The 24744-nt window shown below is 40.3% G+C and overlaps 2 protein-coding genes across 6 annotated transcripts in view; both read right to left on the bottom strand.

Moving 5' to 3' along the window:
* The window catches only part of SPATS2L (spermatogenesis associated serine rich 2 like), a 163984-nt gene extending 146328 nt beyond the window's left edge, over positions 1-17656 (bottom strand). The window contains exons 1-4 of the mRNA XM_087734315.1: positions 17629-17656; positions 17426-17516; positions 4637-4750; positions 1357-1416 (exon numbers count right to left, since the gene is read on the bottom strand). The gene's annotated coding sequence lies outside the window, so the exon portion shown is untranslated. The remainder of the gene's footprint in view (positions 1-1356; positions 1417-4636; positions 4751-17425; positions 17517-17628) is intronic.
* On the bottom strand, positions 16833-24742 carry MAIP1 (matrix AAA peptidase interacting protein 1). Of its 5 annotated transcripts, none has more exons than XR_015699220.1 (6): positions 24284-24741; positions 22792-22863; positions 20948-21074; positions 19797-19947; positions 17629-17980; positions 16833-17516 (listed from the first exon to the last, which is right to left on the bottom strand). XR_015699220.1 is itself a non-coding variant. In XM_087734332.1 (5 exons), the coding sequence occupies exons 1-5, from the start codon at positions 24611-24613 to the stop codon at positions 17902-17904; spliced, it is 759 nt and encodes a 252-aa protein (XP_087590458.1). In that variant the 5' UTR covers positions 24614-24741; the 3' UTR covers positions 16833-17901. The 5 variants fall into 5 exon arrangements, 2 of the variants coding, with proteins under 2 accessions (XP_087590458.1, XP_087590459.1); XR_015699221.1 differs by lacking the exons at positions 16833-17516; positions 17629-17980 and adding exons at positions 22063-22255; positions 22443-22599 and having other exon boundaries at positions 19937-19947; positions 24284-24742; XM_087734332.1 differs by having other exon boundaries at positions 16833-17980.
* Positions 24743-24744: the final 2 nt, after the last annotated feature.

Genomic DNA, 24744 nt, shown 5'->3' with positions numbered 1-24744 from the left:
TATGGCATTACAGAAAAGGAATCTATTTTAAGTATCATTCTTCTCTGAGAAGGGATTTTAAAGAGGCACCATGTACTCCAAACTTGCTGGCAACACATTGAGCCTCCTCTCAGAGCCTGCCTCTAGACCTGCTCCCTGGTTTGTGATGGAAACTTACTAGTCCGCCATAATCCTTACTAACATCCAGAGAGTGGTGGAAGCATATTTTATTTCCCATGCTCATGAGGTTTTGAGAATATGGCAGGACTGGTGTGTAACATGCAATTCTGAAGACGATTCCTAGAAAACATTTATACGCTGTTGTCAGGTATATGGATCCAGAGCAACAGATATATTTCTTCCACGTAAACCCAGAGAAACAGAAAAACACTTGGTCATCCTTCAAGCCTACTCTCCTCCCCAGTGTTTGAGGTTTTAAAATTTACTTATAATACATTATTACAAGGAAATATGAGCTTTAGTTAGAGACATTTTGAAATGTATTTGACCAAATATGGGGGAAGAGAAAGTGCATGAAACATTTTTATTAAGATGAGTCTTCAGGTCTTTCTCACTTTTCATCAAGATCTAATCACAAAACACAATGTTAAAGGCATCACGCTGACACATGTTGGCTTTGATAAGAAGTTCATGTTTCTGACCATAATCAAGGATTCCAGGAATTATTCTTTCAGCAAATAATAGGCAGGAAGGACATAGTGACCTTGCCACATTTCAACCTGAATTGAGAGCTGTCTGCCAACTTAAATTTTGCCTACGATTTCTACGATTACACAGCATTTCCTTTTCTAAAGAGTTGCATTGCTTTATGAAACTGTTTCTAATATTATTCACACAGAAGGGTGAAATAATCCCTATCAACTTTAGTGATTACAGAAATTTCCAAGATCAAAGTAAGATTATCCTTATCAAATTCTGTAAGAAGTATTAGTTTGTAGCCATTTATAAACTGTTTAATGAATTAAATATGTTTTCTATAAAGATATTATCAACATTGACCACGTACAAAACAGTTTGTTCATGGTTACAAGATCACTAACAATTATCTGTCATCTGTGACAGGTCACTTGATAAAGCAGATGATAGCGTTTCTGTTTTTCTGGGTATCCACAACTTTGCGTAATGGATGCAACATAAGGACTTCATAGTGGCTGGTGTGGGAAGGGAACAATGAAAGAACTTACCTTCCTTTAACCATAAACCAGGTTTAGTTGTCACATACTGATCAGCAGAGATATGCATACGAAGAGTTAAAATTTAAAATATTATCCGAGTTACATTTTTCCTCTATATAAGTGTATGCTGATAAGTGACAAAAACACTACCAAAAAAGTTAAAGTCATCTGCTTTACTTACCCCACAAGGCTTTTGACATTGTGATCACCAAACATCAGAGGTTCATAAGATGATTCTTCACTGTGATAGAAAAAGATGCTGGTTATCAAAACAGCAAACTACGTTACCTATTTTTGGTTAAACTACTTCAGTGCTTGCATACTTTTTCCCAGCATCAGCATGAATTAACTACAGGCTAATTCCATAAATATACAAGGCCAAAGTTATCTCTAAGGTACAGAAAAGATTATTTTGGTCTAAATTAAAACCACCTGAATTTTAATGCAAAATAATGAAAAAGCCACGTGCACATCCATTCATCCAGAGTTCAATATTTTTGAAATTTCAAATCAAAGACAGTATTGGTGCCTTCTGCCCAATTCAAAGAAATGTTTTATTAATGAAGTTAACTTCACTGAGCTTGTAATGCAAGTAAGCAAGCAAACGAACAAAACAACTTAGTATTGGACAGTTCATAATGTTAGCATCATTGTTCACATCTATAACTAGAGACAATTGTGCTCCTCAGGCTTTTAAGTGATGGGTGTCTGTTTGTACAGCATTCATAGCAATAGCTTGTACTGAGAACATCAAAAGCATTAGTTTAGGCAAAAGCCTTGGCAGAAGGATAGACTTCAGCTTTACATCATAATCCTGTGCAATTAATCATGACATTACGAAGAGCAAATACCTCAGCATCTCACTGCCAGGTCTCGTCATTTTAGAGGTATTTTACATTGTGATATTTTCCTCACCCTTGCGAGAGCTCTTCCCTTTCCATCAGTAAAACTCCCCTTTTCCCATCTGAGCAAGAACGCAAGTAGAATCTTTCAGACATGTGGCACAAAGGTATTTTGCAGATTCAGGGAATATCAAAGAGCCCACCCACAAACTCCTTTCCCCTGATACTTCCAGCTCCAGGAACAATGTTTACTAGAAAGGCAATTCACTTCCCTGGAAGAAAACAGGGAGTGGATAAATGCTACCACCAGGGAGCATTTAATATTCTTCATAAACAGCAAATTCAAGTCAGTGCATGCAGACTCACAGAATGTAAATGGGATGCTAAGGAAAAGCATATGCTTTCCATACAGAAATGATAAAAACTTTCCAAAACTGTCTTTCAAGATTCTCTTTCTTCTTCAGCCTGAGCCAATGCAGTCTAATTACAGGGAGTCATTTGGGACAATCATGCAAAAATGTCTGCCTCAACTAGTGCTGCATTGTTCCTTGCAGCATTTTGAAGCACTTTCCTTTCCAATGAGCTATGCTCATTATATCCTGTGCTTCCTTTATTTTTCCAGGAAAGGTTCCCTAACCAAGCCAGTTTGTCTGAACCATGTTGCTCCATTCCTTGCCTCTGCTGCCTCACCACATGAAATACAACCACTTCAGGGAGGAGAGATACCAGGTCTGTTCTGACCCCCTCTATTACAAATTAGACAAGCTGGGGCCCTGACTGGTAGAGGTCAGAAGAGAGTCTGGGTCTTGCATAGCTTGAAACTTTGCATCTCAAAACCTAGGACTGCAACTGACTGATAGTTTCAAACCAACACTTCCATCCACTGTTTCTCTGCAATATCCTTCTCTCCTGGTTTTGGCTGGGATAGAGTTAATTTTCTTCCTAGTAGCTGGTATGGTGCTGTGTTCTGGATTTAGGATGAGAATAATGTTGATAACACACTGATGGTTTAGTTGTTGCTAAGTAGTGCTCACACCAGTCAAGGACTTTTCAGCTTCCCATGCTCTGCCCGGTGCACAAGAAGCTGGGAGGGCGCACAGCCAGGACAGCTGACCCAGACTGGCCAAGGGGCTATTCCATACCGTATGGCGTCATGCTCAGTGGGTGGTGAGCAATTGCATTGTGCATCTTTTGTTTTGTATATTCTTTTATTACTACTATTTTCTCTTCCTCTGCTGTCCTATTAAACTGTCTTTATCTCAACCCACGGGTTTTACTTTTTTCCCCCCCGATTCTCTCCCCAGTCCTACCGTGGGGGGGCGAGGGGAGGGTGAGGAAGCAGCTGTGTGGTGCTTAGCTGCCGACTGGGGTTAAACCATGACACCTTCCCATAAGCATCTTAAATGGATAATGCTAAAATTAGTGTCCAGAAAAAACTGTGGCTATCTTGTAGAAAAAATGAGATTGTGGTTTTTTTAAAGGAATAAAGATAAGTGAGTAAGATGGCCTTTGAAGAGAGACACCGAACAGATTTACAAACTGGAAGTTCAATTGTAACTAGAACAGTAACATGTGGACCTCCACATAGGGATGTTTACTTACTCAGGCAGCCAGCAGCATAGCCTTACGGTCATCAAGATAACCCCCTTCCAGATCTTCTAACAGTCACGTTAACCAATAATAACATGCTTAACAATTTGATCCCAGTTACCTTAAGCTATCCCAAATAAACCATTTTTCAGTTTGGGGCCTGCCTCTTTCAGTCAAACCTCTAGAAGCAGTAACAAATTCCAGGTAACAGGCAGGCTGAGGGTTAGGAATTTATTCTTTAAAATTCCCTATACTACTTCAGAATCCTTGTTAATTCCTCCAACCTTCCACAGATGTGCGTAAGTGTATATACACACGAGTAGAGGTGAACCAAACAGATTTTATTCTAGGGCAGAAACTAAACCGGTCAAGAGGATTTTCTGTTCATTGAAAAATGTGATCCAGTTTCATTGCATAGCCTACTTTTTTGTCCAGTGAGATGTAAATTCTCTAATGATTACAAAAATTGTCTGTAATATTCTAGATAGGGAATACAAACTGGGTAATGTAAATACAAAGGCATCCTTTTCTTCATTTGCACATACATCAACATTTTGAGGAACAGTTTGCCATGCAAGAACATCCTCCTGCACTCTGAGCTTCCTACCAGAAAAAATAATGGTCGGGTGCTGATCTTGCTTATACCCAAGGGACTATTATGAATTCTGGCCTTATGGAAGATGTAGTTTTAGTAAGTACTGGGGAGCTTTGTTAATAATTATATATATATATATATTGCAGGGTAATACTGAGAGACTGTCAGTGTTCCCAGTGCATTCAAATTCTCCTGGGTTGGGAGGATTATAAATGCTTTCCCTTCCTAAATAGGACTGAAGAAAGCACACAGGGTAAGCTCCTTATAGTACTTTAAAATCTCCCTCAACCAGAAAAGGTGGAAAAGTTTAAGCCTCAGGAGACAGCAGCTAGTAGAACTGCATTTAGATGGCTTTGACTTACAAAGTACAGTTTGGACAAGAATGCCACTACCTCCTTAAAGTAAGGTATATATGGTATATACATGTCACTCACAAAAAGGAGAAGGGAATCTCAAATCCCATCACACAGATGAAACGATGTAAAGCCCTTTTTTGGTTTCCATGGGCAGGGCTGGTCAACTAGGTCATGCTTGTGTATTGTCTCCCCCTGCAAAGAAGAGTGAGCACCGTTACCAACTCCTGTGATTGTTATCATGCCTCACATAGATCCTAAACCCCGATTTCCTACAAGCACATGAACTGGGGACAGTCTTGGTGGCACTGGAAGATACACACTCCTAGCCTTCAACGTCACAGAGAAAAACTTCAAGAAAAAGATGCCTTTAATGAGCATACAACCTCTGAAAGCCAGAATAAAACAAATCAAAAGCAGTCAGATCTCAGAGTTCACTTTGGTTTACAAATAAGTTTTACAAATATTAAACCACTATTGTCAGTTTTGACTGCTTGTGGTCAGCAATATTGGATCAGAACAGTAACAGCAAAAAACTAAGGGGGAAGATTAGTATGTAATATCAGGACACCAACAACTATGCAGATGATGGTCTGACGTAGCAAGATTCATTTGGGGACAGCAGGCTGCCCAAGCACTGGTTCAACTGCACAAGGGAGAACTGCTGCTGAAAGAAGGCACAATCCTGCAACCCAGTATTGCAGGGCTGATCACGTGCAGCGATGGAATATAAATGATTTCCCACACTTCCACAAAGCTCATGACTGCTGGACCAGGCTGGTATCTGAGCAAAGAACCCAATGACTTCTGAGCAGTCTGTACTCCTTTGGGAGCCCGGTCCAGGACAGTTTTTTTAAAATTAAAAACAGCAAAGAGGTAACAGAGGGAATAGGTAGCCAAGGCAGAGAAAGAAGGGGAGTAAACCATTCTTTGCCCACAATTAAATTGTTTGCAGTGTGGAGCACTTAGGAGCATTGTGCTGACTGCTGCCACGTGAGGATCCCGGAGAGAAGCAGCACATGCTGCAGCAGTACTCTTTACTCATGAGGGTGAGCACGGTGAGTTTTTATCACCACTGGCTATCTTCTCTTTTCTCCAAGAGGCACAGCTGTTAATCAAAGCGCTACATGAAGCGGAAATTACCTTCTACTTTCCTTTTCTAGTGTTTCGGGAACAGTTAATGAAAAGTCTGGGTCAGAGCTTATTTATAAGATAAAGCTTTAAGGTAAGCTAACAAATACTGGAGAGACTTGCAAGAGAATGAGAGCTGTGTTTCTTCTATTTTGGCAAGTAGTACAGTGCACAATTTGATTGCTGAACCAAAATACTTTATGTGTTGCACTGTAATTCAAGCTCTGCCTCTTTTCGTCAATGTCCTGCACATGCCTCCCCCGCCTCCCCCCAAATCTTGACTGCCAGGAAGGTCTGACTTCGGCCCTCTGCATATCCCAGAGGACTGTTAAATAGGAAAGAGAATTATAATGTAGAAAAATAAGCCACTGATACTTAAGTCTTAAATCAATATTAGAACAGGAAGCTATAGTCTGGTATATAGGTCAGGGAAGTATTTGAAGCACAAACACTGGGCAATTTGATTCATGGAGAGAGCTGGCTCAGACAGCTCTGCTGCTCTGAGGAAAGCAGCATCCAGCTGCTCTGGGCAGCCAGGCTGTCCCCCACATAACACCATAGAGGCTATTTTACTGCTCCAAGACCATGCTAGGGTAGAATAGGTCTGGTTTCATGCAAAGCTGGGCTTTAGACTGCAGCCAGTGAAGAGAGGAAAGTTATTGCTCCTGCTCTGTGACAAAGCAACATGCACAGTAATACTCAAGAAATGTTACAAGTAGTTCTTAAGAAAACTTATCAAATTGGGAAACTGAGGCTCAGCTTTATAAAAGGAATCTAAAACTGGAATTATGAAGTCTGCAATGTGAGAGGCACTCCAGTCATAATGCTGAAAAAAGAAAAAAAAACAAAAACAAAAACCAAAAACCCCCAAACAACCAACAAACCAAAACTCCTAGAAATCCACAAAACTTAAAAAGCAAGAGTAAAACTATGCAATCCATGGTACTTCGACAGAATATTTGGTAGAACTGAGGCTAGTACACTGAGCAGCACCTTATATTGTTGAGTGCCCAGGCTCCTCAGTGAATCACAGCCTGTTCTGAAGCACACTGAAATCAAAGGGAGTCATTTATAAGACTGAATAGGTCTTGAGTCATTTCTTATGTGAGCTGACTTCAGCAGTACAACTGCCTAATACTATTCACTAAGTCATTGAAAAACCCCAGGTACTCAGGCCTTTAGAAAAACAGAGCCATCAGGCCTCAAACAAGCAAAACCATGCTTTAAAAGAACATGCTAATGAAGTACAAATACTGGAGGTAGACTGTGCCCTGACACAAACTGCACTAGGCTGAGACTGGAGAACTACATTCTCTCCTCGGCTCAGCAAGTGAACATGGATATTCAAGACCTCCTCCACCTACCCCCCATTTCCATCTGTAAGTGAATATATTAAATAAAATGCTCTGCAATAAAATGCTCTGCATAAAAAGCTGCATGCAAAACAGGTTTTTCATTTCTCAGTGATTTAGAAAGACTGGTTACAATGGTTGGCTTATAAGGCACACATACATTAACATTTCTGTATGTATACACCACCTTTTTAGGAGTGATATATACCTTAAGTTTCTGTACCTTATCTTTATTACAAATACATTGAGGGGTTAGTGCATGATACGCACTGTTAAACCACTGTTTGTGAGCTGGTTAAACAGCCATACACCCAGGAAAAGATGAAGCAGTGTAGCAAGCATAAAGGACAGCTGTTCTTTAGGAATTTCATTACAACTAAGAATTAAGCATGAGGAAGGTGAGCAAAATGGAAACAATACTTTAAACACCAGGATTATTTTGCCAGCATGTCATACATTTACACATGCCTTCTGACCCCTGTGAAGTGTCTATGCCTTATGCCACCACATGGGGACTTCCTTTGTTGCCTTTTATTTAAAAATCTGCCTAAGGATGCCCACACACAGCTCTACAGTGCATGGTTTAAGAATTTTGGCAGACCCATCCCAGTATAACATTAATCATGCTTGCCCACTGTCTGAAGAAATTCCATGCGGCACAGTCCGTTCTTGCCTGGGAAGACAAAACAGAACGGGAAGAATTACAAATCCATCTCTCTCCTCAGTACTCACTTCCCAGGGACAATACTTCTGTATTTGCAAAGTGACTTTTCTTCCACATTTACTTGGTGGTGCTTTTGTCTGCATTGGTGGAAATCACCACTAAGAATACTAGGATGGAATAAAGCATTGAGAATAATGGGATGGAAGTTATAAAGAGCTATTTAAACAAGTGATAATAACCATGCTACATTTAAATCGCCTGAACACATAGTGTTTCCTAGTTAGGATCTTTGATCTGCATTTAGGGCCAGACATTCAAATATCCACTGAAAATATAATCTTTCTGGACAATTTCTAGGGGGAGGAAAACACAGAAGAGAAAGTCTGGAAAACAGAGAAGCTAAAACTCAAAACCAGAGCTATTTCACAAACTAAGGAGCCTAAGAAATTAATCTAAGTTAAGCTGCTACAGCAGACTGTAGAACTAATGTACAAGCGTTTGATGCATACCAGCGAATCTTGAATGAGAAAAGGCATGTGAATAAAATATGACTCAATAAAATAATTCATGCTGAAATGACAGGATTTTAATTATGTGTAACTTCAGCCCTGTGAATATGAAGCAGGAAGCACCTCAAGCATTTAGGGCCCTGATGACAGAAGTTACAAATTTATTCAGTGATTTACTTTATGAAACATTATGTTGGAGCAGCATTTGGGAAAAACTAACCAAACGAAACAAAACAAAAACCACACCAAACCAACCCCAAAACCCAATAACCCAAAGAACTCACAAAGACCACATATCTGGATGTGGTCTTCATCAATAATCAGGACTAGCAGTTTAAGAACACCTGAAGTGACAGCATCAAGCCACTTCCCTCAGATACCCGTATCTTCCAAACTGCTGTGGAGTCAGTAAAGGCACACAGCAATAGTGCTGTCAAGACTTCACAAAGAATTGCAACAGAAATGTGGGGAAAGAAAAGGAAATATGTGAAAGTGCATAGGTGGATTTCAAACCAGTCTTGTTCAGGACTAACTTGGGAACACAGAGAGCTGACAGACTTGGGAGAGGGATGTATATCGGGATAAAAGCTCCAAAATAGTTCCCAAATCATTCAGGAAGAAAGCAAGAATGGTAAAACAATTACACATGGTGCTGTTCACAAAGAAAACAGGAAATATAGTCCACTAGGGAGAAATACAGAAGACTACTAAAACAGGCAGCCTGTTGTGAATGCAAACAAGAAATGAAAAGAGATGAGAAAGCAATTCAGAACTCCCCCACAACAGCTGTTACAAACCACAGAATCCAGCAAACCAGCTAAGAAGCAAGCAAGCAACGCTATATATCTAATTGAATCCTTTTAAAATCCTCTTTGCTTTGTAGCCCATTCTGCACCCAAATGGTACAGGAAGGGTTCTTTAAGTAGATGTCTAGTGAAAGTTTAAGAAAAATTTTAGCAATAAGGAAAGATCATGTAAATGTAACAGCGGCATTGTCTTAGTAAAGCTGCACAGAAGCTAAAGCAAACGATTAGGTCTTTTGTGCTCAAACAATTGGCTGGATTAGTGCTTGAATGGACAGAGATTTTACATATCAAATAAACCGTACTGAGAGTTAGGATATCAATTTACATAGGAAGAATATGACCCAGGACCTGTGCTGGAGAGGGCATGCACTGTGACATGGCGCTCTGGTCAATTTTCAGAATCGCTTGCATCCAGACAGGCCTTGACTTCAAGTGTCACAGCAATGCCTGTCCCAACAGAGACATGCAGACAAGCAACAAGATAAGAGTTCATGAAAATCTGAGAACAGGAAACTAACGCTGGCCTTCCTCTGGCATTTTTTGAATATCTGAATCAGCAAGCTTTTTTTTTTTTTTTAAAGTAGCTTTGGCAGAATCTTTGAAACAGATTTTTTTTTTTTTTCTGGGCACAGGATGAAAGAAATCATCGCTTAATCCACCATAAAGAAAGCAAAAGGAACAAGAAAGAAGGGAAGAGCATACTGAATATAGCAGAAAGACTAGGAACACACAGGGTTAAAAACAAAGTGAAGAGACCATGGTGGTAATGTGTCATTGGACAAAAAAAACCCAATGAAACACGGAAAGAAATCCTTACTGGTCACACACAGGGTCAGAAATAATGCTAGGGAGAAATCTCAAGTACTCTTTGCTACTGTGCTTAAGAAGAGAAATGAGATCCTGCAAACCAAGCTTGAGAATACAAAAATAGAAGTATGAAATTAGAGGAAATTATTCCAACACCAGATAAATACAGCAGGCTCATCTGCAGCAGTGTGCTCAGCTCTGGTTAGGCTATTAGAGACACTGAGAAAAGTCAAGCAAATGATTCTGAGACTCCAATGAGATTAATGCATCTGCAAACAACTACCACCAGCTAACCTCTTGAACTAGCTGCTGTACAAATGCTAGATCTGCAAGAAGGTTAGGAAAGAAGAGGGTTGTGTGAAAGTAAATAGGTAGAAAAGCAAGAAGGCCATTTTACTGCAGACTGAATATGTCAGACAGTCTCATGAAAAGGCACTGACTGCTGCTAAAGAGAAGTGACCCAGGGTCTTGCAAGTGAAGGCTTCGGCAGATGCATCTTCACGTTTTCAAGTTTTCTGAAGATTTCCCTCACAACTGAGGCAAGTCACTGTAAATCCTCTAGACCTGGTTTCTTCCTGATAAACAGAGATTATCCTCTTTTATCATACAATCAAGACAAATTCTATTGCCTATTTCGGTTGCCAATACGCTAGTGGAAAGGAGAATTTCTTGTAGGGTTCTGAGATGGTGTCCTGACAAGAGTAAGTACAACACTGACATTTCTGAGAAAAATTAATACTCTCCTACCTTTTAGCAGACATGGGCAGCTAGAGAACAACATCCAGTCAGAACCCTGACCCTCTCACAATGTTTTTATTTTGCTCAGTTCTTCTAAACTTACTTCTATTTCAGGGCTGTTACAGCTTCTGCTCTGAAGATTCAGAATACATACAGCTTCCTCTTCATATGAATCTTGCATTACCATCCACCTTTGATCCCCTTCCTCCCTCTACTTCTGCTATTATAATTTCACAGATTTTCGCCAGAAGGAGCCATTAGATCACTTAAGCAGATCTCCAGTATAATGCAGGCACTAACTTTCACCCAGCTACCCCTGCTGAAACCCATATACTTCAGTGAAATGAAAGCAAGAGATTAAATTGTACACTGCAGGAGACTCTGCAGCACGAGCTGTACCCAGGGACACTGCTGGCAGAAAACTGGGCAAAATACACGCAGATGATTCCATCAGGAAACGACAGCCTCCGCTGCACAGAAAGTGAATCGTGCCAATCTGCCATTAAAAAAAAAAAAAAAAAAGAAACAAAACTTCTTTCCAACCCAGAATCTGAAAGTAGAATATGAAACATGTAAGAATGACTGACTGGATAAAGAATCCACTTTTCCCTTAGATGTCTATACTTTCTCTCAGCAACGGAACACTTTCTTCAGCCCTGACTAACTGCTGTTGTTTAGGAGAGAATTAAAAAAAAAAAAAACAAACAAAAACAAACCCCCACAGAATAATGTGAATGATAACGGAAAAAGCCCTCCGTTATTCACAGTAGAAATCATGCTACCTAAGATTTTATTATAAGTACTGCTTTAACGCAGCTGAAGGCTGATATAAATTCAGACTCAAAATAAGATCTGTCAATTTGCTTCTGAAACTTTTAAGTAGATATACCATGTAATAGTTTATAATCCAGGCCATGAGGAGTCCACCATCTTTACAAGTACTTGTACAGATGTTTTACTGTCCTCTTAGACAGAGGGCTGGAACCTTATGGCAAAAGTGAAATCACACAATTTAACTCTTTCACCAGTGCGTTGCACCATGCTTTCATAGGCAGAGGTTGAACTACAACAGCAGGAATGATGCCTTCTGAAAGCACTTAGCAAAGGTCCATACAGAATTCTGTGTATCAATAGTGGAAATCCTAACCTACACCACCTAGCAGTGCACACTGCACCCAGAGCATCAGTGATTGTTCTACCTTGTGAAAAAATACCTCTTATCTCAGAGAAAAAAAGGCGACCTAGTGACACTAATGACAAAAACATAGGCAACAGGCCAACAGCTCAGAATGTTCCGCCATAGGGGGCTGAGCCTGGGTAGACCTAAGGGACAGTCACCCCACTGGTAATTAAAAAGCACAAAGTGCCTGACTGAGCTCATTACAGATTTTAATAATATATGTACTTTGAACATACAAGAAAGGAGAGTTTTCAGGCAGCTGCCAATCCAAGGTAGATCTCTTCACGACCTAATTTCCACCTCAATCAAGCCAGCAGTGATTAGATGTTCAACTGTTTAACGGTCAATGCCTTGCATGGCATGAGTTACAGACTACACAAATTCGTTTTCATTAGCTTGCTCTTTACTTTATATTGCAGTCTCTCAACTTGTTCCCTCTGAAAGTATATATAAAAATCCCCTAAACCATTACTTATATTTATCAGTTCTCAGTTTATAAAATGATACACACATCACAAAAAATAACATCACAAGTAATGACCTTGTTTGGCTGTACTGTAGATAAGAAGCTTGAAGGTCCTCAAACAGCATAACACCTCCAGCAAGCACAGAAATAAACATTCTGACAAACCCATGGGCTTTAACAAGGCTACTCACATACTCAAATTGCACCACTGAAGCTTTAGTCTCTAGACTTGGCAGCTGGTACTTAAGTTATGGATGCTGCACTTGCCAAGTGGCTCCAGAAAGTTCAAAAGAGAGGGATTATCAAGGCATTTCCCTCCCTTCCCTTTTTCACTCCTGATTTCTAGGGATGTGCCAGCTGCTAATTAGTGTAAGGCAGAGACAGCCTGTAGCTGGCTCTGATTTACCACAGCTTTACCTGGACAGCCTCTCCCATGCCCCCCCAGTCAGGCTGTGAAATCTCTGCAAACTTAAGGTTGGACTTCAGTTCTCATCTTGGAAACTCAGATCCTTCCCTCATAAGCAAATCAGAGTAGAAGTATCGCCTGTTACGTAAAAGGTTACTATCAACTGCAAAATATAATTTAGAGAAACATTGAAGTCACTGCTTGTTTCCCTATACATGCCAAATCTCCCATGTCCTTGAGGCAAAGGGCTGCATCCTTGGCGAAATGCCATCTCCCCTGCCAGGTGCAACAGGAGCAAATCGGGGATAGAAGATTTCCAATGGCAAAAGGGCAGATTCGTCCATGTGGAAAATCGTGTCCTAACAGTCCAACACTACTGTGATCTGACCTTGCTTACACATGCACTTTGCTTTGCTTGTCCTGCTCTTTTCCCTCACAGGTCCTGAGCACTACAGCACCAAGCTCACTATCAAGAGTCTTGTTCTGTGACAGCAGAGGAAGGAGGAAACGGTACAGAAGAGAAACTACAGCGTATCTAATTTTAGCTCACCTCTATTTCCTACAGAATAACTTCAAAGGCAGCAAAAAAGTTGCACTCAGTCTGCTCCCATTAAAACCCATGACAGTTTTCCCATCAACTTCAACAGGAGGACTTTATATTAGGAAAGCATACGTCATTGAATTCAGACAAAATACACTTAAAAGACAGAGCTGTGATAAAGCGGATCACAGGGCTGTAGATGTACGCAGTGACTTACGCAGTGACTTACTCAACTTCCATCCTATTTGGCAGGACTGTAAAAACCCAGAAGAATAGCACATCAACAACAGGAAAAAAAAAAGTTAAAAGACAGGGAGGTAAACCCCTATGACTTATTGTGGTCAGTACTCACTATGCAACTCCATTTGGCCTAGCTGCCTTTCCCTTAGAAGAATAAAAGCACAGATATGTAGGCAATGCTTGCTTTTCTAACAGCCAAGTACCTGTTCCTGTGCCTGTGCACGGCCCAGCACTCAGAGACCATGACATCCATGTGGGAGGAAAGGATGAAGCTGGAAACACCTCCTGCTACACACACTTGTATCCCATCTCACATAAACTGGGAGCGTTCATGTGACTACAGCCTGTGAGGAATCTCAAAGGCCCCCACCTGCAGCCAATGAGGCACATGGGGCAGAAAACAAGTGTAACCACACCACACAACTGAAAAGAGAAGCATAGGACTTGTGAAGTTTTGAAGGAGTATGATCACTATTGTGACAAACAATATGACTTACTACTAAACAGCTTTCCAGCCATAAAACCTGAAAATAATTAACTAAATATAACCTGAAGTGAAGGTAAGGTCAAGCTTGAACATGCCTGAGAAACTGGAGAAAGTCAAATATGGCCCCTGAATTAATCAGACAATGCTGGGACAGGAGGAAAAGGAACCACAATCAACATGATAAACATACTTTAAAATGTGAATACAAAACTAAGGTTTGCTACTGTCAGACACTAAGGTGCCCATGTGAATTCACATGTACAACTCATCTTTCCCATGTTAAGAACACTGTCAAATTGCCACCTTAAAATGGGAAGGCACTGCAGAGAGAACACAAGATACTATCGTTGCCTTGATGAAAGCCAGTAAGAATATCAAGACTTTTTAATAAGACAAGTCTAAATGATTTAAATAGCACTTAAGTGAGAATCAATGCCTCTACCATTTTATTCTTTATCCCTCTTACACTCATTAATGTCAGTCACTTCCCAGCCACAATAGCTGTGTGACCAAGGCCATCTACTGGTGAGCGGGGTGTGCAAATTAATGGTGTTTTTGTTGGCCAGATTTAATTAGTGCTTGTCAAGATTTAGACACATGCAGTGAAATTGTGCCAAGCAGCTGTTTACAGTTGAGCAGTGTCAGTAATTACTAAACATGACCACAGTTTGGGATGAACAAATAAATAAATAAAGGCTTCCCAGACTCCACATGAACCTAAAGAAACATGATTTTACCCAGGGGAGAAGAATGTGGTAGTTTGAATTAGCACAGTCCAGACACTTTGTGACCTCACTGTTCTGTGTAACATGAATCAGAAATGTCAGCGTTGCTAATAGAGATATGAACTTTACCCTAAAAATCACTACCAGACCTGGTAACATTGTTTTCAAGAATTATTGGGGTCTGAATTAAGAAGTTTGCAAGCTAAAACTGCAAATATTTTAGATCAGTATGTATGACGATTTACAGGCTGTACACCATAATTACAATTGTACTTGTCCTCCTGACTTAAAGCAACAGAAATGGAAGTCAGGCAAGGAGATGGAAGGGAAATAAAGCACACCCAAATCCTTACACACTGTGATTTCTAAGGTGATGTCTGAGACAAATCAGCAAGAGAATCTGGGAGCACTAGCATGCTATGACACAGAGATCCCCACACTGTTCTAGTGTTCCCTGTTCAGCATCATTACTCCTAAATCATGAAGATGTTTCTAATAAAACACTTCCTTTAGCTCTTTTTAAAAATTCAGTAACACTTAAGTTAGTATTATGATTTTTAGAGTAAGGTGTTTGAATGGCAGCACTGGAAATCCCCAAATTACAAGACAATATTCTCCTCCATCTTTGCCTTTAAGTCTCAGATCAAGACGAAGCAAACTTAACCCTTCACTCATCCTTTTTGACATAAGCATTTGGGACAACCTTTATAATATATAGAAATGTATTCACTAGGAGCTAGCTTGAAGACACTAAATACATTTCTTACCTTAGATAATAGGAGGTTTGGGTAGATATATTTGGCTGGCAACATAGAAACCAGAAGTTCCTGTTTTGCCTGAACAAGCAACATGGAAGAAAAGTATTTCCACAAGAGAAAATGTGGATGCCATAAAATGACAAACACCCTTCACTGACATTCGCTTCAGTCTGATTAACTCCTATGATGATCAGATTTATGACAGAGAATTTACGGATGGCAGGTAAAAAGGAGGCAAAGCTTCCTATAAACTTCAATGCTTTCTTCTTGAAGACGTACATTTGTCCATTCCTTCCAAGTTGGGTTTGGGGCTGTTTTGTGGGGCTTTTTTTGGGTGTTTTTTTTTTTTTTTTCTGAAGCCAATATTAGACTGTAAATCCAGTTTAATTACACTGGTTTTATTCACTGTGGAAGCAAACCACTTTCCAGTACAGTAAGCCTAGTAATTTATGTGCCTTTCCAATTTATTTTTGGTGCAATAAGGCTATGGGTAGTTCTGCATCTGATGGAGATTTGCAGTCTCCAGGATAATTTTTTTAATTAAGATTAGAGAGGAAAAAACCCCAAACATCCAACAGCCGCCCTCCCCGCCCCACAACCCACAAGACAAACATAACTTTGAAAGAATAAAATAGTACATGTAAATTTCCAATGACATCTTTTTTTTTTTCAGCAAAATTTGTGTTATCATCATTTTGGAGTACGTTCGTATCAAGTCACAGTTTTATAGTGAACAAAACAAAAAAATCTTTTTCCTTATTAGTCATACAGAAGGGTCTATTCTGCCTTTACTTCCAAAAATCGAGCACGCACTAGTAAAAGAGCAGTCCCTCATCAGGCATGACAGAGACTCCCGTTTTGATATATCCAATCAAACAAACAAAAAAATACTAATAAAGTAACCCAATTTAAAAACTAAGATACACCAGCATTTCTAGATAGACCTCTGTTACTCTAATGTGAATGCAGACACTCCTGAATACAAAGATGACTTCACTGGCTTTTGTCTTCTTTTGCTCCATAATACTGACTTCTCTTCTAAGTGCATCTGCACACTTCACTACTGTTCTGCTTGTTTCTCCTGTTAGTATGTTAAATACAGCTGATTGCAGCTTCTTGCAGCACATCATTCAGTGGCCAAACTGGACATGCTACCATTTAGCATCACTCCAGCAAATGGTCCACAGAATAATAAACATTTTTCACTTTGCCTCAAGCTTTTCCAGGCTGCATACAAAATGGCTATGTATAATTTTAAATACAGAATTTTGTTTCTCCCCTGAAGACAAGGCGCTCTGTCATCAATGAACTTTGTCCAGAGGACAAATCACAAATTCTCCATTATAGGCCTAGGCTGCTGCTGCTAAGGCAGAGCAAAATACCATAATTATTTTGGCAAGATCTGACATAAAAACTTGTTGATAAGCTTTAAACATTCTTCTCATTAAATCACTGCATCAAAAGAGCTGAACTACAGAAAATTTAATTTATACTTTTCAATCACAACTACTGTGAATCACAGTAATTATACTTATTTTACATTTTCAATACACTGCACGAATCTCTACAACATGCCTGGGTAGAAAGTTAGCTTTATATTTAAAGTTGAGACAGAAGATAAAAAAACCAGTCATGATTACCTCCTGTTGATCTGCATATAAAAATCTCAAGCCACTTTCACCAGGGATCTCATGTTCCAGAAACAGAGATAATCAGAGAACTGGGAAATTGTTAAGTTGCAACATCTAATTTTCATGATTTGCTCATTTCTTCAACAAGCATTTCAAACAGGGGACTTAATTTAGTTTCACTGTCAGGTCCTCTTTTAAATTCATGTTTTCGACCGATTTTCTTTCATAAACCTCCAAACTTGGAATTGCCTGTATGTTATTGAATTGAAAGGAATGTTGTTTTTATTTTTCAAAATATATATATACACACATTTTTGATCCATTTTCCCAGTGCAATGCTAAAAGTTTTTTTCTTACTCCAATCCTGTACTAAATACTGATAATGGCTCTAACTTTCTTAATCTCAAATACATTCAAAAGCAAGATTACCTCAAAATGAACTGCTGAGGCTAGACAATCTAAGAAGTCCATCTACCTCTATTTCATCTTGCATATTATTCAGTTATACATTGTACAGTCCCTAGGGAAAAAAACAAACATATGAAAATAACTCAGAAGGGCCATCAGCCATGAAAGGGTTGTTTATCTTCAAGTAGTACCATTTCTTCTCAGAATGTAAGAAGTCGACATACCCGTAATACCGGCCTGCGTGAAACTGCGCTGTGTAAATGCCTTGGATGTGCATTAGTACTAATTAAACTTGTACTAGCCTGTTCCAGGGAAAAGGCTTTATTGTAATGCTGCAGCATAGTGTGAGTTTCAGAAACAATTTTGGGAAATCAAACATATAAAATTCATCCCTCTTTTGGACGAGAAGGCAGGAAGGGAAAAAAGAGATTGAAAAAGCCTGGTATTTGTTACATCAGAACATTTACAATGGTACATAAAAAGACTGTAGAAGGCATTTATTCTAATAGCCTTGGATGTTCAATCCGTGTAATTGTCCAGTCTGGTTTTGCTCCTTCTGTAAATTCCCTTTGGAACCTGGAAAAAGAAAGACAGTAAGTGAAGAGTTGTTAAAATTTACTTGATCCTTAAAGAGCTACTAACACCAACAAGAAATCATGAAGAAATATTTTACTTCAATAGTTATTCCTGTAAAAGCTCCTTAGACTCTGATGCTTATGCCCCAAAATGGAAGATCAAAAATAATTCTACGGTAAGAAACAAAGTGCACTGACTTCAGAGTGTTTCGGTTCAGATCCCACAGACAAGATCAAGCAGCAACAGTAAAGACCCTGATATCAAGAAAGCACTCAGTTTTCATAGCAGTAACTACAAATATAGCTTTGTGGCAGATCTTAATCTCTAAATAAAGGTTTTCATTTAATGTGATGGTAACCGCATTGTAAAGGGAAATCACATGCTATGCATTCTACCTGAAAATTTTCATTTTTACTGAACTGTACTTTAAAAAGTAATACATTTTCAGAAAAATATCAAAGACCAAGCTTACAGTAGTACTGAATCTGCCTGAAAGAAAACTCCGGAGCTGTTGATAGGAAAATGAAAACATCCATCCCTATTTTCAAAGAATCTTCCTCTTCCTTTTGGAGTCATTAATGCTTTCCTCCCTGAGCATGTCAGTTTTGACTGTTTGTCATCTAAAGATAAGTTTGAGCTTCAAGCTGAATATTCATGCTCCCAAGTAATCTGCATATTGTGGACAAGAGCAGTATAATCCCATTGCTTTGCAATTACATGCAAATCCACTCCTGGAAACTGTCTTCTCCAGACACCCAAATACTTAACACTAGGCTTCCAAGGCCTGTAGTATCTTTGCCGATTTGAGTTTAGGTTAGCACTGTAAATAGCAGAAGGAATGCATACTTGCAGAGATCTGTCTGCTGAGGATTAGGAACAGATATTTAGGGCTTTAAAGGGAGGCTCTTGAGGTTAATGGAGCCTCAGAAGCCTCCAACTCTAGAAAAAGCTGCTGAATTCGGCTAAGGGATGGATCCACAAAAATCCATCCAGGCAAAAAGCACTGGTGTCCTCAGAGTGTTTCCTTTGTTTCAGAGCTCCTGATCATCTAGACCCCATAGTCTCTCCGTTTCAAAAGTGGGTGTAGAAGTCATTGATTATATTGCATTTGTCTCACAAATATCTTCACTTTTTCAACTTCTGAGAATGTTATTTTCAGTACAGATATTTCTGTACTGCTCTGAGATCAGTAAACTAATACAGACATTACAAGCATTTCTATGAAAGTCCATCTACCTGATGTGTGCTTCGAGGGCTAGGATCAGAGTGGCATGAATTATCTGAACACCAGATGATGTCTGTTTTGTTCTGCCTTCCTGCAGAAAGCATTTGGCTATAAAATTTCCTCTTACATGAACTACTTTTTAATCTAATTGCTGTTCTGACTTTTGTGCAGGAAGTGACAAGTCAACAGCACCACACCTGACTGCTTGGCTTGACTGCACTGCTGTTAGCTGTGCTACAAGAAATGGGAAACAAGGACTAATATTGGCCTATTTCCTGAAAGCTGCAGCAGTATAGGAAAGGATCAGAAACGTCATTCAATGCTCCAACTACTGCTCTTCCTGACAGAGAAAGAATTCCCATTAATCTCTACTCAGAAGCAAGGTAATAACTTAACAACTTTAAGGGGTATTTTAAAAAGTTGGCCCTAAAATAAAAACTGGAAAGCTGGAGGAGAACTGAGATTAGAGTCAAGGTAAATTAAAACATACTAAGTTCTGCACTGGTACAGTGTGAATGCTTTCAGTTCCCAAGCTGCTTTCCACACAGGTAGCCCATGTACATGAAGAATAAAAAGGACAAGTAAACTTACTCATAGTTTGCTGTTAAAAGATGTCTTTTTTCTTTTGTGCTTTCATCTCCAAACACAATCTGGAAAACTTTGGTTTCACCTGGTACTTCATCAGGTAGGTTAGCACCATTCAGATACCAGAAACGCATCAGAATACTAACAAACTTCCTTCCTGTTGGAAATAAATCAAAGCATCAGGTAGATCTCATTTTTCTCATTGGTCAAATACTCCTATTTGCCATTTAGCATATATTCTAGTGAGACCCTGGAAGGGCAGCTGAATTCAGCCATAAAGAACGCATGATAGAATAATGAACAATAAAGCTATTTAAAGCCATACTCATGCTGTTTAGTAGCAATAAAAATACACTCTGTATAAAAGTATGTATTTTATCATGAGTGTTTCATGATATCATACATAATCAAACAGTATGAAGAAAAGCTGGTTACCTGTGGTCCAAAGCCAACTACTGATACTACAAAAGTATGTAAAGTAGTTGAAACTTGGGAGCAGACTAAGAGAAGAAAAATTCCCTATCCCCCAAAACAGGAAAAAAGCTCACTGGGTCTGACAATTTGAAATGCTCATTGGAAGACCCATGGTTAGACTATAAACCATCTCAACTGTGTCTGATAGTGAACTCCGCACATAATGCTGGTATTTAATCAAAAGAAAAACTTGTCTGAGCTCATCACTAGCTTAGGGAAAAAAAAAAAAAAAAATCAAGAAGTCCTAGAACAAAGTATATTCCATGAAAGCAGAGTAGAAGTGAAGACAGCAAAATTTACTTCATCATTCAGCCTTCACTGTTCTTCTTGGAGGATATATTTTCATTGCTGAAGCAACAACTTGCTGCATATAGTAGAATAATTGTTTTTGAGTGGTTTGAGATTGCTATGGACTAATAATGTAAAAATCTGACATTACAAAAGAAGAGGAATGAGCGAGACCTAAACAGAAGTCAAAACAATACCATGACTTATTAACAATAATCTCTCTGGTTCTGGTTTAAAAGGACATCAGGGAATTATATATAGATGAACCATGAAGAGAAGAACAAGGAATGAGAAACAGTACTCAAAAACACATCTGTAAGGAGAATGCCTGCTTAGTAGCAAAACCAGGCAAGAAGACTGCCTGTTGCTAAAATGTTTTAGAATTATAAACATACCATCGTCATCGTAGCAAATGCGAACATCTCCTTCTGTTGTGTACATGATTGCATCAATGTCAGCTGCTAAAGCATCCCTGTGGCTGTCAGGGAGCAAAGAAATCTTTTCCTTCAGCACCTGAAGCACCTAAATTCAGAAAAGCTGTCAGTTTTTCATTAGGAAATTGAAGTAACAATCTTTTCTGCTGCAGTTAATAAAATGAGCTATATCGCTAAAACATTTGTATAACATAGACAACAGCAGAAGTGAAAAAACACCGGGAAGTTTGGGCACTCTCAAACCCCAATTCAGCAATATTTAAGAAGATCCATTTAATGCTCAAACCAATGAAAACAAAGTATTTTCAAAAATGTCTAGAAAAGGTACTGTCAAAACAGAAGTTGCAAAGCAAGGCATGTAAGCCCAGAAAATACCAGTTAAGCTTGCTTCCACAATCATACTTACACTCTGCCTTCTCACTGTTGATCTCTCGCTATGTGTATATTCCTTAGCTTTTGATTAAATTATTTCTTAGTTATCTTTCACAAATTCCTTTGAAAATCAGTTCCATGACCACTAAGCTTATCTTCGTCATTTTGTGATCCACATTCCCATTAGAGAAAGTTTAAACACTTGTAAATCGGAAAAGACTGAAAAATCATTGCTCCGGGACTGAAGTTCCACACCGCATTCACATCCATAGTATTTGAGTGTCCTAAGACTTAGACAGCTGTGTTAAGTAGAAAAAGGGTGTGGTGCACAAACTGAACAGAGGCATCACCTCAAACACCACATGAGAAAGACATGTCACAGGGAATGATGAAGCTTCATAGCACTTATTTTTAACTCATACTCAGTTTTTAGCCTAACTTGAATTGCCATTTTTGAATAATAAACAAATCCAGAGGTCACATGGAAGCAAGAGGTAATCTTCACTGGAAGACATTGGTTTCTAGTACATTTTGCCAGTATAAAATTCACTGGCCAAAGCAACAACAAAGCAGTGTGGTATCACAGCCTCATCCACTACATGCTCTGGTTATGTGAGGTCTCTGTTAATGATCACCTGAAGAATTTAGGATGAGCAGAGGAAGAGGAGACGCTCTTTCAAAACAACTATAAGAAACAAACTCACATTTTATTGCTACCTCTGCTCAGAGAGAGGAGGCAAGATTGTCCAGTGGGGATGCACTAGAACAGCACCAAAATTTCTGCTGCAAAGGCATGGGTGGCAATAGGGCAGGCCAAGCTGACAGCCAGTAAGAAGGCAGATATAGACCTGAAGCATCTCCTCCACTTGACTCTGATGCATCTGCTACCTCCGTCCCCTGGGAAGGCCAAGACAACTTCAGCAATTAAAAATTCATAAAAACACAGAACACACAGCACTGATGCTTAACTAGCCAGGTCAGCCACATCCCTGAGTCCCTGACACAAGGCTGAGGCCTTCCAGCCAAAACCAGTATGATCTGCTTAGGGTGGGAATGTATTAGTGAAGCAGGGATGAGCACATACCAGTTCCTTTCTTCATCAGAATTCTGGTGCACAGACCGAAAGTGTCAGCTATCTGCTTATACCAACAGAGGTATGCAATTCTGCCTGCCATCCAGAACCCACAGTCTTTCAATCCTTTCTGGTACACCAGCAATCTTTTTGGCAATCGGTCCTTATGCTTCATGGGAAATATATATAAATATTTTAAATACATAAAAAAGCTGCAGGACAAACAATTAACCTGTTCTGCATTATGCCATTTTTCCCAAATTAAACCAAACTGGCAGTATTTGTAGATAATGACAGGCTGAATGCATGTTGCTTCATAATGGAAAATCAATTGCTAGAATAAGAGATGGAAAGCATTTACCTCTGCTGATACAAGTTCATCCAGCAGGTCAAGTTTACGCTGAGACAGCAGCTTTGAAACAACAGAAAAGGCCTACCAAAAAAAAAAAAAAAAAAGAGAGAGAGAGAAAGAAAGAGACAGAGCGAGAGATACATGAACAAATAACACTAGGTTGGTTTATTTTTCAGACAAATCCATCATTATGCAACAAGCTACCCAAATATCCCATGATTTAAGATTTCAGTATTTGCAGAGTATATCACCATTGAAATGGAAGCCCTCCAGCATTAAAAAAGTGATTCCATGAACTGATAAAAACATAAGTTTTCTTTTCAGTCTCTCATTTAAAGCATCAAACCTTTTGATAACAGGCAAGTGGATGCATAGCTTATTAAAAAAAAAAAGCATTACAGTAATCTATATAAATTGTTTTTACTCTCTTTTTGATAATTCAAACAGTCTATGTCTTTCCCTGTAAATATTTTGTTCCCCTTCCCCTTTCCCCAGCTCACCTCCTGGTTTCAGTCAAAACAGAAGCTCCAGTTCATAAAATTTCTTTATAAATCTGGTTTAGTCTCTAAACTTCAGGAAACTCACCTCCCCTTTTCCCCTCAATTTTGCAGGTATAATTACGTACAATAATGCCTCTACATATTCAAATAGTGTACTTGTGAAATGCTGACGAAGTGTTTAGGACTCTACAGCAAATAAAAACAAACAAAAAAACCAGGGCAAAGTAAACCAGGTGGTTCTGCATGCACGGCAACTAATTTGGTGTAGGGTTTTTTTGTCTCTCTTGATCTTAAGCATTTTAACATTCTGTCCCTTACCACCTGGTGTGTTGTTTTGGGTTGGGTTTGGGTTTTTGTTTGTTTGTTTTGTGTGTGTTTTTTTTTTTTTTAAATTAAATACAATAACTGACATTTCACAGCAGGTAACTGTAATTTTTACATGATTAGCTTTGAGATCACTTTGACGCATTCTACTGACAAAGCTTATTGGGTTCATAAATTTGGAGAAACAAATATATGCAGCAGCTCTATGCCTGCCTAAGCTTTGTCATTTCAGGAAAACCAGCTAAGAGGAGATACGTTCCCCCTTAAAGCCTCTAAAGCATCTGGAAGCACCTTTCTTCACACGACTTTGGGAGACGGCTAAACCAGCTCATTTTAATTCTGGAGTCTGGGAAAGGAAAACGAGAAAAGCCCGAAGAAAAGCGCACCTCCGATTATTTCTCACTTCCTCCAGAAGCGAGGCACTGGGAGCCAAAAGCAGGAAACTCCACCTGTTTCACACAGGAATTTTGGAGAAGCGAGAGAACCCAGGCCCTAGGATGCACGAACCGAAACCCGGCCCCCGGCAGCCCCCCGGGAGGCTCAGCGGGGCCGCCCTGAGGCGCAGCCGGCGGGGCTCGGGCACCCCGGCCCCCGGCAGGCCGGCTCCCCGGCCCTTCTCGTCTCCCCGAGGCACCGGGCCGGGCCGGGCCGGGCGACCGATCCCCGCCGCCCCTCACCTGCTTGGCCCCCCGGGTGAACTCCTCGATGCTGAACTCCTGGTCGAAGTAGAGGCGGATGAGGAGGTAATAGAAGCGGGTGCGGAGCCAGGCGAAGGGGCTGGTGATCCTCACCACCACCACCCGCCGCTGGGGACCCTCGGCCTCCGGCCCCTGCCCGGCAGTGCTGGCGAAGCGCGCGGCGGGCCGCAGCGGCCGGAGCCCGGACAGCGGCAGGGCCGAGGCGGCGGCGGCCGGAGGAGGAGGCGGCGGCGGGACCCGGGCCGCCCCCGGCGCCGCCAGCGCGCGCGCGAGCCAGCGGCCGCAGCCGGGAACCGCGCGCAGCGCCATGATGTCCGCTGTCCCCTCCCCCCGCCCTCGTCCGGCCGCGGCGCCCGCTCCGCGGGAAACAGAGCCGTCGTCTCCCGTTCCCCCGCGGCGGAGCGTCCTCCGGAGGCGGCGGAGGTCCCGGTGACCGGCGG

The sequence above is a fragment of the Nipponia nippon genome, unplaced genomic scaffold (genome assembly GCF_047370975.1).
Source record: "Nipponia nippon isolate SJK-2023a ecotype South Korea unplaced genomic scaffold, ASM4737097v1 scaffold_5, whole genome shotgun sequence".
In the NCBI taxonomy this organism is placed as follows: Eukaryota; Metazoa; Chordata; class Aves; order Pelecaniformes; family Threskiornithidae; genus Nipponia; species Nipponia nippon.
The sequence above is the reverse complement of the archived record's forward strand: the minus strand, read 5'-3'. Positions and strand labels throughout refer to the sequence as shown.